Source organism: Rhinopithecus roxellana, chromosome 20 (assembly GCF_007565055.1).
Source record: "Rhinopithecus roxellana isolate Shanxi Qingling chromosome 20, ASM756505v1, whole genome shotgun sequence".
Taxonomy (NCBI): domain Eukaryota; kingdom Metazoa; phylum Chordata; class Mammalia; order Primates; family Cercopithecidae; genus Rhinopithecus; species Rhinopithecus roxellana.
In genome coordinates this window covers 9,495,582-9,510,210 of record NC_044568.1, presented here as the reverse complement: position 1 = coordinate 9,510,210, position 14,629 = coordinate 9,495,582, and the positions used below count along the sequence as shown (strand labels likewise).

General features: G+C 52.9%; 1 protein-coding gene across 4 annotated transcripts; it reads right to left on the bottom strand.

The window, feature by feature from the left end:
- Nucleotides 1-1,467: 1,467 nt before the first annotated feature.
- ZNF48 (zinc finger protein 48) lies at nucleotides 1,468-6,142 on the bottom strand. Of its 4 annotated transcripts, none has more exons than XM_030924881.1 (3): nucleotides 5,984-6,142; nucleotides 5,689-5,782; nucleotides 1,468-4,241 (listed from the first exon to the last, which is right to left on the bottom strand). In XM_030924881.1, the coding sequence occupies exons 2-3, from the start codon at nucleotides 5,765-5,767 to the stop codon at nucleotides 2,464-2,466; spliced, it is 1,857 nt and encodes a 618-aa protein (XP_030780741.1). In that variant the 5' UTR covers nucleotides 5,768-5,782; nucleotides 5,984-6,142; the 3' UTR covers nucleotides 1,468-2,463. The 4 variants fall into 4 exon arrangements, with proteins under 4 accessions (XP_030780741.1, XP_030780739.1, XP_030780740.1 ...); XM_030924879.1 differs by having other exon boundaries at nucleotides 5,656-5,782; nucleotides 5,984-6,121; XM_030924880.1 differs by having other exon boundaries at nucleotides 5,656-5,782; nucleotides 5,948-6,054.
- Nucleotides 6,143-14,629: the final 8,487 nt, after the last annotated feature.

Sequence of the window (14,629 nt, the reverse complement as noted above, 5' to 3'; positions counted from 1 at the left end):
TAAATCCCAGCACTTTGGGAGGCAGAGGCAGGCGGATCACCTGAGGTCAGGAGCTCGAGACCAGCCTGGCCAACATGGTGAAATCCCGTACCTACTAAAAATAAAAAAAATTAGCTGGGCGTGGTGGTGGGCACCTGTAATCCCAGCTACTAGGGAGGCTGAGGCAGGAGAATCGCTTGAACCCAAGCGGAGGTTGCAGTGACTCGAAGATCCTGCCACTGCACTCTAGCCTGGGCGACAGAGTGAGACCCTGTCTCGAAAAAAAAAAAAAAAGAAAGAAATCAAGAAAAGAAAGTGGCCAGGCGCGGTGGCTCATGCCTCTAATCCCAGCACTTTGGAAGGCTGAGGCGGGCGGATCACGAGGTCAGGAGTTCGAGACCAGCCTGATAAACATGGTGAAACTCCGTCTCTACTAAAAATACAAAAATTAGTCGGGCGTGGTAGAGCGCGCCTGTAATCCCAGCTACTCAGGAGGCTGAGGCAGGGGAATCGCTTGAACCCGGGAGGCGGAGGTTGCAGTGAGCCGAGATCGCACCACTGCACCCCAGCCTGGCCGACTTTTTTTGAGAACAGCGAGACTCCTCAAAAAAAAAAAAAAAAAGGAAAGAAAGTTCACTGAAGGGTGGCTTGGAGGGCACACTGGTAGGGAAGGGAGCTAGGAAAACCAGGAAGAAGGAACTTCCAAAAGCCCCAAAGGGCTCCCCTCAGGCCATTAAGAGCCCCAGCCCCGAACGCAGGGTTCTAGGGTTTTGAGAGCCCATCAATTTGGAAAGCGCGGGCGGAGCAGGAGGAGCCGCACTGCAGCCAGCCCTGGTCCGTTTCTAGGGAAGCCAGGCCGGTGCTTACGATCTCGCGAGAACCCGTCCAGGGATTCTTCCCGCACGGAGATCGGGGAGAGCCGGGGGCGGGAATTTGCGAGGCTGTATTTCGTTGCCTTTATTGCTTAGCGGCGAGAATCGCCCTGGACTTTTTTTTTCTTTAATCTCTGGACGATCTGGCCAGTGGTTCTCAAAACGCGAGGGATTGCAGACGTGCTTCCGAGGCCCCGCAGGGCGCTGGGAAATCCGGCGGGCTTTTTTAGGGGTGAAGGAGCACCCTGGTTGCCCTCCCTTTGGGCCGTGCAGCCGAATGACTCTTTTCCCGACGCATATAAAGGGTCTCGGATGTCGGGTTTCCCAGGTCCCGGTGGGCGGCGCATAGGCGTCCGGGCTTTCCACGCAGGTTCCAGACCTGTGGGCCGCCTCCCGCCGACAGCCGTCGCCATAGCAACAGCGCCCCCCGCACGCCCCCTCTTCCTCCTCCTCGGCTGCCTTCCCTCTGCAGTGCCGCGCGGTTCTCCTTTTAAGGGTCGCGCTGGGTGCTGTGGCGTAGGTGGTGCCTGCGGGCAGCCAGACCTCAGGCGGGGCATCGGCTGATGGAGCTGGCGGCCGTTTTTGAACCAGACGTCGGAGCTAGAAAGCCGCTGACTACGCCAAGACAACCTCTTTATTTAATGGGCTCAAAGAGAGCACGGGAAGCATACAAAATTTACAGTTTGAATACTGCCCGCAGACACCCCTCTCCACCTTTTTCATGCCTGTGTGTACACAAATAGTCCAAGCCTCAGAAGAGAAGCCGTTTATTGGTAAAGAGACACAGGGAAATGTGGCTGCCAGGCCTCAGAGCGCCCTGCCCTTCTCCCAGTCAGCCGGCCTCTGCTATCCACCAGGACTAGGGCTTGGCATCCAGGCTGGATACCATGAGTGCACCTTCTGTCTCTGGTCTATTCTGTGTCTCCGTGTCAGGGTGGGTTGGCTCCCTCCAGGGCACAAAGGTCTGGGCTCTGTCCAAGAGTGCCCCTCCATAGGGGTGGGTACCACCTTGCCACAGAGCAGTATTTGCCCCATCCGGATGATTAAGATACCCCTGCCTCATCCCATTACCTTAAATTCCAGAAGCCCCATCACTGCAGCTCAGAAGGTAAACAAACCCTGGTTCAGGCGTTGGTCTCCCAGAGCAAGGTTGGGAGGCATCAGTGGTGCAATCAGCTGACTGCAGCCTCAAACTTTTGGGCTCAAGTGACTCTCCCACCACATCCTCCCAAAGTGCTGGGATTACAGGTGTGTACTACCTGCCCAGCAAGGGGAAAGTGTCAGTTCTCAACAGATGAGGCAGCAGGAATTCAGGGTTGAGTCCTCAGGTGAAAGCCAGTTTATTTATTCAACAAGTATTGAATGCCTACTGTGTGCTAGGCAGTCTTCTAGAAGCCAGGGGTACAGCCCGTCCTGGCAAGGTCCTGACTGAGCCCAGCCAGGACAGTTTCCTGAGCTTCAAGGTTACTCTCTCCAATCCCTATTTCTATCTATTCTCCTTCATCCCCTTTCTTCCCTTCCTTCTCCCTCCCACCACCTCCCAGGCCCTTTCTTTGCTAAGCAGCAGAGCCCCTCCCTTTGGTCTCCTGGGCCTCCACCCGCCCTGGACCTGTCATTCCAGTCCTGTCGGTGCCTCCTGCTTGAGGGACCTTGCCCTACCATCCCCTATCCCAAAGGGCCTCAGGACCAGGTGCCCACGCTGGTGCTTGATGCGGGCAGAACTGTCACCAAAACCCTTGCCACACTCTGCACACTTGTATGGCTTCTCCCCTGTGTGTGTACGCCTGTGTTTGACCAGATCTGAGCTTCGGGGGAACTCCTTCCCACAGAAGCCACACACGTGGGGCTGGCTGGGTCCAGAAGGCTGGGCCCGAACTCGGGGTCGAGGGGCTGTGGCTACTGGGCCAGGTGGGTTATGTGGCCGCAGGAGAGTGGATGGTGGTGGTGGCCGGGCCCGTTCACCACGGTGGGTGCGGAGGTGCTTGACTCGGGCTGAGCTGTCAGCAAAACCCTTGCCGCATTCAGGACAGAGGTAGGGTTTCTCCCCTGTGTGCACGCGATGGTGTTTCACCAGGTCAGAGCTTCGGCGGAAGCCCTTGCCACACTCAGGGCACTTGTGGGGCTTGTCGCCCGCCAGTGGTGGGGGTGGCTCCCCGGCCTGTGGGCCCCCAGGCTCCGGCTCCAAGCCAGGCAGGCCAAAAGGCTCACCCGAATGTGAGGGACTTCGAGGTGTCAGTGGGGGGCTGGTGCCCAGAGGAGGTGGGGGTGGGCTGGGGATCAGAGCAGGTAGGGGATAGCCTGGGAAGCTGAAGTCCTGGGGCTCCATGTGAGTCAGGCGGTGGCGAAGGAGGGTAGAGCTGAGGCTGAAGGTACGGTCGCATTCCGGGCAGGCATGGGGCCTCTCGCCACTGTGGGTGCGGAGGTGTTTGACTCGGGCAGAGCTGTCCGCGAAACCCTTGCCACACTCTGGGCAGAGGTAGGGCTTCTCACCCGTGTGTACCCGCAGGTGCTTCACCAGGTCGGATCCCCGGGCAAACTCCTTTCCACACACATCACAGCCAAAGGGCTTGGGCCCCAAGTGACTGCGCTGGTGACTCAGGAGGCTGCAGCTGAGCACAAACCTTTTGCCACAATCAGTGCAGATATATGGCTTGTCCTGGGCCTTTGGTCCCTGGGTAGCTGCTGTGGCTGCCCGAGATGGCTGCCGTCGGGGCACCACTGGTCGGGGGGGCTGCTCCCCCCGGTGTGTCCGCTGGTGCTTGATGCGAGCGGAACTGTCACCAAAGCCCTTGCCACATATGCCACACTTGTAGGGCTTCTCACCAGTGTGTGTCCGCTGGTGTTTCACCAGGTCAGAACTCTGCCGGAAGCTCTTGCCACATTCACCACAGATAGTGGGGCGCTCACCAGCAGGGATCCGGGACCGAGGAATCTTTGGGGGACCCTGGGCTGGTGGACGGGCTCTATAGGGCTTCTCCCCACTATGAGTCCGCTGGTGTTTGATCCGGGCAGAGCTATCCCCAAAGCCCTTGCCACAGACCCCACACTTGTAGGGTTTCTCCCCCGTGTGGGTCCGCTGGTGTTTCACCAGATCTGACATCTGCCTGAAGCTCTTGCCACACTCACCACACACAGCGGCCCGATCACTACTAGCCTGGCCCCAGCGTGGTTCCCCCAGGAGCCGGGGGCCTCTGTCCTGAGGCTGAGGCTTTCCTAGACCCTCTCTCTGGACCCATAAGTCATCCCAGTTCTGGATGCCTTCAGGTTTGAGAGAGGCATTTCCTACTTCATGATCTGGGGCCAAATCTTCTTCCTTGAAACCCAAGCCATCTTCCTGTGGGGTGTGTTCGAACTCATTTGGCTGGGAAATCACGTTCTCACTCCCTAGACCTGAGGAAAGAAAAGGAAGTTGTAGACCCTCCCCTTTGGCTCAGTCCTTAACTTTGACAGCAACCTCTCCAGGAAGACTCCCTTGACAATCTGTGGTCACGGGAACCCCAATCTGTCTCCTGTCAACCTCTGCTGTACTTACTATCTGTGCCTCTCAATAAAAACTTGTTTTTACTGGGCCCTTAATGTATGCCATTCACCGAGCTCAGCATTAGTATTAAATCCTTGCAAACAATACTATAACACTATGACTATCCCCATATTACAGGCATGGAAAGACTCAGAGAATTTAAGTCCCTTTGCTGGAGGTTAGAAAGGTTAGAAAGTAGCAAAGCCAGGCCAGCAAGGTAGCTCACACCTGTAATCCTAGCACTTTGGGAGGCCGAGGTGGGTGGATCACTTAAGTCCAGGAGTTAGAAACCAGCCTGGGCGACATGATGAGACCCCATCTTTACAAAAAAGTACAAAAATTAGCTGGGCATGGTGGTGTGCACCTGTGGTCCCAGCTACTGGGAGGCTGAGGTAGGAGGATCACTTGAGCCCAGGAGGTGTAGGCTGCAGTGAGCTGTGATTGTGCCACTCTAGCCTGGGCAACAGAGTGAGACCCTGTCGCCAAAAAAGGAAAAAAATGTAGCAAAGCCTGGTGTCTAACTAAGGTCTGTCTGACACTCAATCCCATGTTAATCCCTGCATTATAGTGTCTATTTGGAAAACCTGGTATTTGCTATTATTATCTTCTTATATTAGCCCATTCGGTAATTTATTACATCAGTTATCCTGTGTGTACCTGAGAGAACCCAGGCACACATCCCTTCCTCAAGAGGCTTAGGGTGGTAGGAGTGATAAGATAAAATATCAATGGTTATAATTGTGGGTTCAGAATAACTATGTTGTCACAAGAGAGATATGAGATAAGCAGGAACTGGCATATACGGCAGAGAGAAGAGAAAATAGAGTGGAATGGAAGATAAGGTGTCAAAGGATGTTGGCACTAGTCTGAGCACGCACGGTTTGGATTGGACACTAGCTAACGCTTTTAATTAGAAGACAAGGGGACGCTAGGGAAGGTTTCCAGAAGACACACAGGATTATATCTGGACTTAGATCAATCTGGCGGCAGAATGCATCGGTGGAGAGAAAGGGGCAGAGAGGAGGCTACTGCAATTGCCAGGATAAAACAGAATGAAACCTGAAGTAGGGCAGAGGCAGAGAGGACGAGAAAGGCCGTGGGGGAGGGGGCAGAGGCCGTGAAGAGCCCCTCCGGGCCTGGCGCACAGTAGGTGCTCGGAAAGCTCCGCTCCCTCCCTCGGGGTTTGCTCCCCTCCCCCTATCTCCCCGGAGGCACAGCTCACGTCCGATCTTCTTGCATCTCGGCCGGCCACAGCCAAGCATCGCAGTCCCCACTGGCCGTTACCTGTCCGTGGTGGCGCACGGCCGAGGCCCTCACCTGTGCGGGCGCCTCTCAGCGGCTCCCTCTCCTCCGGGCCGTGGAGATCCGGGCCCCAGGGCTCTACCGCGCGCTCCATCGCCGGCACGCCGCCCTGAGCAAGAGGACAGACAGCATCCCGCGGTCACACAGCCATGTGTGGCCCGCGGCGCCCTGCCGCTGCCCTCTGCCGGCCAGCGCTGGCACCGGGTGGCGTCGGGTCCCAGGTACGGGCGCGGCTCCCGGTGCCCCCCGCCCGCGCCGCCGGCCGCCCCTGCACCTGCTGCTCCTCCCGGCGCGCAGCCGCCGCTCTCACCTTGCCGGCCGACGCCGGCTCCGCCACCCCGGCGCCCTCCGGAGTTCCTCAGCGGGGTGCGGGTGCCCGAGCCGCCAGCGGCTCCGGGATGCGGGCTCCGCGCCAAGCCAAGAGGGGGCTCGGACCCAGCGGTCCCGGGGGCGGCCGCCGGGGGCGGGGACGGGAAGCGGAAGCGCGGGGCCGCACGGAGCCGCTCTAGGACCTTGGAGGAGCTGCGCGCCTGTGGGGGTCGCCCGCGTCGGCTGGAGCTCGGTGGCCCGCGGGCGGCAGCGTGCGGCCCAGGGGCTACTCTAAGCCGAGGACGGCGGCCCGAACTCGGTGGTATTAACCGTGTGCCTCCTGGGCTGCAGCTGGGTAATGAGGCCCGAGGCTCTTCGCAACTGTGGCTGTGTGTCTCCGGCCACCTGCGCCGACCTCCGGGGCCGGCCGACTGCGCCAGCCACCCCGGCCTGGGAGAGACAAAGAAAGAGGGATCCAAAGACGGACTCGGGGAAAGGGGTGGGGGAGAGACCAAGGCAGACAAAGGGCGGCGGAGACCCCAGACGGGGCGGGGCGGGGCGCCGAGACATGGGAAACAAAGCGGGGCTGGTCCGAGAGGCCGAGGGCCCGGGGTGGGGGTGGGGGTGGGGGTGGAATGGGGGCTGGGCTGGGGAGACCGAGGCAAGAGCAGAGGCTAGAGGCAGACACCGGGTAAATACTGCTGGGGAAATGGAATCAGACCTGAGGCCCGGAACAGAGACCCTGAGCCAGAGACCCACATCAGAGCTTTGAGTCACAGAGGACGCAAGGGCAGAGAGAGACGGAGGGACAGCGGCTGACCAAAAATACGGGGAGCCAAAGATTGGCCGCTAGAGACAAAGACGTAGAAACGGATAAGAGATAAAGTCATTGACGCAGAGTCCGAGGAGCAGTAAGAAGAGGCTGGGAGCCTGGAGAGAAACAGGCCCAGGAGCAGAGGAACAAAAGACGGCAGTCAGCGAAACGGGCAGAGACAAAGAGAAAGAGACACAAAGAAAGAGGCGTCCAGAAAGACTCCGGACAGGTCGGCAGCACTACAAAGGCCAGGCTCAGGGAGAGGCTGAAGAACAAGCCCTGTTTCCCATCCTGGTGGTGTTATGCCCAGACAGTTTATTCCCCGAAGAAGACCACCAGAGTCCAGGGTCAAAGCCAAGCGGCGAGGATCTTTACTGCAAGTTCGAACTTGGTCCCTCTGTTCCACAACATACAAGAGGGCCCCGAACAATGCGTGCGCTCGCTTTTTATAGTCCGTTGTAAATAGGACTTGTTACAGAGGAACAAGGGAATTCTTTAGGTTACAGCATTATAATTGGTTAACATATTAAGTTATACATTTAGCGGTGATCTATTGGTTCCCGTGCTTTCAGTAAAACTACAAACGGCTGTGTCGTTATCAGGGATTTTTCCAGGTGGTGTTTTTCTAAAGTTGAGATATATGGTGGGACGTGTTTGTACTGGGCTCAGGAAGTTGAGAGATATGAGAGATATATGGTGTTTGTACTGGGCCCAGGAAATTGAGAGATATATGGTGTTTGTACTGGGCCCAGGAAATTGAGAGATATATGGTGTTTGTACTGGGCCCAGGAAATTGAGAGATATATGGTGTTTGTACTGGGCCCAGGACTGAGGAATGTGCCTGATTTCTTTCAGTGGGGCCCTGGCTGGAGCTGTGTTCCCAGGTTCCCAGGCCCCAGGAGCAAGATCCCAGTATCCGCCCACTGGGCGGGCTTGGTTTTGGGGTGGAGAGAGTGTCTGGAGGTGTCTTCAGCCCCTCTGCCAATGATGGTGGGGGTAACTGTGGTTTGTGTATTAATTCACATTTATTAGCATCTTAGTGCTAAGCCAACAGTTGGGGATAAAGAGTTGAAACACCTGCAAGATTTGTCCTTGGAGAGCTACCAGTCTAAAGGAGCAAGTACACAAATCACTGAAATTAGAGAATTTAGCTGGGCCTGGTGGCCTGCCCCTGTAATCCCAACTGGGAGGATTCCCTGAACCTGGGAATTCAAGGATGCAGTGAACTATGATCATGCCACTGTACTCCTTCCTGGGCAACAGAGCGAGACCCTGTCTCTTAAAAATAAAAGAGAGAGAAAAAAATAAAAAATAAAAGAGAGAGAGCGGGCTGGGCCCAGTGGCTCATGCCTGTAATCCTAGCACTTTGGGAGGCCAAGGTGGGAGGATCACTTGAGGCCAGTAGTTCAAAACCAGCCTGGGCAAAAAAGTGGACCTTGTCTCTACAAAAAAACAAAAATTTAGCTGCGCATGGTAGAACATATCTGTGGTCCTGGCTACACTGGAGACTGAGGCAGGAGGATCACCTGAGCCCAGGAGGTAGAGGCTGCTGTGAACCCTGTTTGTGACACTGCACGTCAGCCTGGGCAATAGAGCGAGACCCCATCTTAAAAAAAAGAGAGAAAGAAAGACTGTTAAGGTAGTTGTATGGACCCGGCCGGGTGCAGTGGCTCACATCTGTAATCCCAACACTTTGGGAAGCCGAGGCAGGCGAATCACATGAGGTCAGGAGTTTGAGAGCAGTCTGGCCAACATTGTAAAACCCTGTCTCTAAAAAGATACAGGGCCAGGTGCTGTGGCTCACGCCTGTAATCCCAACACTTTGGGAGGCCGAGGTGGGCAGATCATGAGGTCAGGAGATCGAGACTATCCTGGCTAACACGGTGAAACCCCATCTCTACTAAAAATACAAAAAAAGTAGATGGGCATGGTGGTGGGCGCCTGTAGTCCCAGCTACTCAGGAGGCTGAGGCAGGAGAATGGCATGAACCCAGGAGGCAGAGCTTCCAGTGAGCCGAGATCATGCCACTGCACTCCAGCCTGGGCGACAGAGTAAGACTCTACCTCAGGAAAAAATAAAATAAAATAAATAAATAAATAAATACAAAGATAAAAAAAAAAAAAAAAAAAAAACAGAAAAAGAAAAGGAAAGAAAAAGAAAACCTTAGGCTGGGATTAGTGGCTCACGCCTATAATCCCCACACTTTGAGAGGCTGAGGCAAGTGAATCACCTGAGGTCAGGAGTTCGAGACCAGTTTGGCCAACATGGTGAAACCCCGTCTGTACTAAAACACAAAAATTAGCCAGGTGTGGTGGTATGCGCCTGTAATCCCAGTTACTCGGGAGGCTGAGGCAGGAGAATCGCTTGAACTTGGGAGCTGGAGGTTGCAGTGAGCTGAGATCACACCACTGCATTCCATCCTGGGCAACAGAACAAAACTCTGTCTCAAAAGAAAAGAAAAAGAAAACCGCCAGGAACGGTGGCTCACACCTGCAATCCCAGCATTTTGTTCGGCTGAGGCGGGCAGATCATGAGGTCAGGGGTTCGAGACCAGCCTGACCAACATGGTGAAACCCCGTCTCTGCTAAAAATAAAAAAATTAGCTAGGTGTGGTGGCACTCAGCTGTAATCCCAGCTACTCAGGAGGCTGAGGCAGGAGAATCCTTTGAACCCTGGAGGCAGAGGTTGCAGTGAGCAGAGATCACTGCACTCCAGCCTGGTCCACAGAGTAAGACTCCATCTCAAAAAACAAAAATAAAAGAAAACCTAATGTGTGCTAGAAGCTTGAGATCCAAAGATGACTATGGATTATGACCTATCTTCAGAGAGGAAAATAGAGAATAGTTCTGTTTTAATGTGCCATGAGTTTACATATTAGGAAAGCAGTGAAAGATGAAGATAGAATGTAAATTTATTCAGCCAGGTGCAGTGGCTCACGCCTGTAATTCCAGCACTTTGGGAGGTCGAGGTGGGCAGATCACGAGGTCAGGAGATCGAGACCATCCTGGCTAACATGTTGAAACACCCTCTCTCCTAAAAATACAAAAAATTAGCCAGGCGTGGTGGCGGGAGCCTATAGTCCCAGCTACTCGGGAGGCTGAGGCAGGAGAATCACGTGAACCCGGGAGGGGATGCAGCAGTGAGCCCAGATTGCGCCACTGCACTCCAGCCTGGGTGACAGAGCGAGACTCCAACTCAAAAAAAAAAAAAAAAAAAAGTATGTTTATTCGTTTGTTCCACAAACATTTCCTGGGTATCCATCAGGTACCGGGCATTTGTGCTGGGTAATAGAAGAGGGTATGAATGGTCAGCATGTCTGCCATATTCATTTGCAGAGCTGCCTAACTCTGATTTTGAGAGGACAAAGCCTAGAGTTATTAGATCTGAACTTGAATTCATATCTAAAGATATAGAAGTCCCTCCAGGGATGCAAGGGGGAGGGGAAAGAGGTAACTATGAAGACATGATGACAAGATGAAGAAGAACTAATCCAGGCTGGGCATAGTGACTCACACCTGGAATCTCAGGGCTTTGGGAGGCCGAGGCAGGAGATCATTTGAGGTCAGGAGTTTGGGACCAGCCTGGCCAACATAGTGACCCCGTCTCTTAAAAAAAAAAGAGAATTTGCCAGGGATGGTAGTGCAAAGCTATAGTCGCAGCTACATGGGAGGCAAACAAGCCCCAAATATCATGTGAATGATTCGTCATAATTAGTTGCAATTAAGCACATAAATGGACTATGGTGTCACTGTTAATTCATATAAACTCTACATTTAACACAATGACCAAGCAAGAGTCTTTTTTTTTTTTTTTTTTTGAGACAGAGTCTTACTCTGTTGCTCAGGCTGGAGTGCAGTGGCACGATCTCAGCTCACCACAACCTGCACCTCCCAGGTTCAAGCAATTCTCCTGCCTTAGCCTCCCGAGTAGCTGGAACTACAGGAGCGCACTACCATGCCCAGCTAATTTTTGTATTTTTAGTAGAGACGGAGTTTCACTTTGTTGACCAGGCTAGTCTCTAACTCCTGATCTCATGATCCGCCTGCCTCAGCTTCCCAAAGTGCAGGGATTACAGGCGTGAGTCACCATGCCCGGCCGCAAGAGCCTTTTCTGCAGGGCAATTTGTTTTCTTTTTGTTATTGTTGTTTTTGTTTTATTTTTATTTATCTTTATTTTTAATTTTCATTTGAGATAGAGTCTTACTCTGTCGCCCAGGTTGGAGTGCAGTCGCGCGATCTCAGCTCACTGCAACCTCCACCTCCTGAGTTCAAGCAATTCTCCTGCCTCAGTCTCCTGAGTAGCTGAGATTACAGGTGTGCGGCACCACGCTCGGCTAATTTTTGTATTTTTTTTAGTAGAGATGGGGTGTCACAATGTTGGCCAGGCTGGTGTTGAACTCCTGACCTCAGGTGATCCACCCATGTTGACCTCCCAAAGTGCTGGGATTACAGGCGTGGCCACTGCGCCCGGATTGTTGTTGTTTTTTTGAGACAGGATCTCGCTCTGTTGCCACTGCACCTGGCGTGGCATTAATATGTAGAAATGCTTCAAATATATAACTTCCTGGGCCAGGTGCAGCAGCTGTAATCCCAGGACTTTGGGAGATCAAGAAGGGAGGATTATATAAGTTCAGGAGTTCAAGGCCAGCCTGGGCAACATAGCAAGATCTTGTCTTTACTAAAAATCAAAAAGCTTAACTGGGTGTGGTGGTGCGCACCTGTAGCCCCAGCTAAAACAAACACAAAAACAAAAACAGATAATGTACATCTGCATGTATCATAGAAAGATGTAGAGAACAGGCCTGGCACGGTGGCTTACACCTGTAATCCCAGCACTTTGGGAGGCTGAGGTGGGTGGATCACCTGAAATTGGGAATTCGAGACCAGCCTGACCAACATGGAGAAACCGCATGTCTACTAAAAATACAAAAAAAAATTAGCCGAGCCTGGTGGTGCACGCTTGTAATCCCAGCTACTTGGGAGGCTGAGGTAGGAGAATCACTTGAACCCAGGAGGCAGAGGTTGTGGTGAGCCGAGATCGCGCCATTGCACTCTAGCCTGGGCAACAAGAGCAAAACTCCCTGTCAAAAAAGAAAAAAGGCCAGGCACAGTGGCTCATGCCTGTAATCCTAGCACTTTGGGAGTCCGAGATCAGGAGATCAAGACTCCGTCTCAAATTAAAAAAAAAAAAAAAAGATGAAGTGACAAAAGCATGTTTACAAAGTTACAGTGTGACCCTATTTTTCTAAATATAAACAGTATGTATACATATATATAGGCATACAAGAAGGATAAATACTAAAATTGGGTTATAGAAAGATAGTGATTGAGAGGCCAAGGCGGGCAGAGCACCTGAGGTCAGGAGTTCAAGATCAGCCTGAACAACATGGTGAAACCCTGAGTCTACTAAAAATACAAAAATTAGTCAGGTATGGTGGCAGGTGCCTGTAATCCCAGCTAGTTGGGAGGCTGAGGCAGGAGAATCGCTTGAACCCGGAAGGTGGAGGTTGAAGTGAGTTGAGATTGCGCCATCGTACTCCAGCCTGGGTGACAAAAGTGAAACTCTGTCTTTTGTTTTGTTTTGGAGACAAAGTCTCACTCCTGTCCCCAGGCTGGAGTGCGATGGCTGATCTCTGCTTAGTGCAACCTCCGCCTCCTAGGTTCAAGAGATTCTCCTGCCTCAGCCTCCCAAGTAGCTGGGATTATAGGCATGCGCCACCATGCCTGGCTAATTTTTGTATTTTTAGTAGAGACAGGGTTTCAACATGTTGGCTAGGCTGGTCTCGAACTCCCGACCTCAGGTGAACTGCCCGCCTCGGCCTCCCAAAGTGCTGGGATTACAGGAGTGAGCCATCGCGCCCCACCGAAACTCTGTCTTAAAAATAGATTTAAAAAAAGAAGAAAAAAAAAGGCCGGGTGCGGTGGCTCACGCCTGTAATCCCAGCACTTCGAGAGGCCGAGGCAGGTGGATCACGAGGTCAGGAGATCGAGACCATCCTGGCTAACACAGTGAAACCCCGTCTCTACTAAAAATGCAAAAAAATTAGCCAGGCATGGTGGTGGGCGTCTGTAGTCCCAGCTACTCAGGAGATTGAGGCAGGAGAATGGCATGAAGCCGGGAGGCAGAGCTTGCAGTGAGCTGAGATGGCACCACTGCACTCCAGCCTGGGCGACAGAGCAAGACTCTGTTTCAATTAAAAAAAAAAAAAAAAAAAATTAGGCCAGGTACAGTGGCTCATACCTATAATCCCAGCACTTTGGGAGGCTGAGGTGGAAGGATCACTTGAGGCCAGGAGTTTGAGACCAGCCTGAGCAACACAGTGAGATCCTGTCTTTAAAAATTAAAAAAAAAAAAAAAAAATTAGGTGGGCATCGTGGTGCACACTGTTGTCCCAGCTAGTTGGGAGGTTGAGGCAGGAGGATCACTTGAGCCCAGAAGTTTGAGGCTGCGATGAGTCATTGTGGTGTCACTACACTAAAAGCATGGGTGACAGAGCGAGACCCTGTCTCAAAAATAAATAAAAAGAGATTACAGACGTGAGCCACTGTCTGGCCTACATTTTTTATTTATTTATTTATTTATTTATTTTATTTTTTTGAGACGGAGTCTCGCTCTGTCGCCCAGGCTGGAGTGCAGTGGCCAGATCTCAGCTCACTGCAAGCTCCGCCTCCCGGGTTCACGCCATTCTCCTGCCTCAGCCTCCCGAGTAGCTGGGACTACAGGCGCCCGCCACCTTGCCCGGCTAGATTTTTGTATTTTTTAGTAGAGACGGGGTTTCACCATGTTAGCCAGGATGGTCTCGATCTCCTGACCTCATGATCTGCCTCATGATCGGCCTCCCAAAGTGCTGGCATTACAGGCGTGAGCCACCGCGCCCGGCCCAACTTTTTTTTTTTTTCCTTTAAACATGTTATTCTGTCAAAGGCTGTTGAATAACTCAGAGAAGAGTTGATCAGGATCTGAACCCAAAGCAGGTTAATGGCATGGAGAGTGTGGAGAAAAGGGGACCAATTTTTCTGAAGGATAGGCGGGAATTGGAAACTTGCAGGGAGTGAGGGTGGGAGGAGTTCAGATTTTTTTTTTTTTCTTTTTTTTTTTTTGAGACAGAGTCTTGCTCTGTCACCAGGCTGGAGTGCAGTGGTGCGATCTTGGCTCACTGCAACCTGTGCCTCCTGGGTTCAAGCGATTCTTGTGCCTCAGTCTCCCGAGTAGCTGGGATTACAGGCATGTGCCACCACACCCAGCTAATTTTTATATTTTAGTAGAAATGGGGTTTCACCATGTTGGCCAGGATGGTCGCGATCTCCTGACCTCCTGATCTGCCTGCCTTGGCCTCCCCAAATCCTGGGATTACAGGTGTGAACCACCATGTCCTGCTGAGTTCAGAATTTTAACTAAGATCATAGAGATGCTCAGCCTGGTGAGAGATGCAGGAGGAAGGCCGGTGGTGGAGTGCTGAGAGGTTACATGATCCCTACCCTTTGCTTATTTATTTATTTTATTTATTTATTTTTTTGAGACGGAGTCTCGCTCTGTCGCCCAGGCTGGGGTGCAGTGGCCGGATCTCAGCTCACTGCAAGCTCCGCCTCCCGGGTTTACGCCATTCTCCTGCCTCAGCCTCCGGGTAGCTGGGACTACAGGCGCCGCCACCTCGCCCGGCTAGTTTTTTGTCTTTTTTAGTAGAGACGGGGTTTCACCGCGTTAGCCAGGATGGTCTCGATCTCCTGACCTCGTGATCCGCCCGTCTCGGCCTCCCAAAGTGCTGGGATTACAGGCCTGAGCCACTGCGCCCGGCCTATTTTTTATTATTTAAGAAAGAGTTGGCCGGGCGCG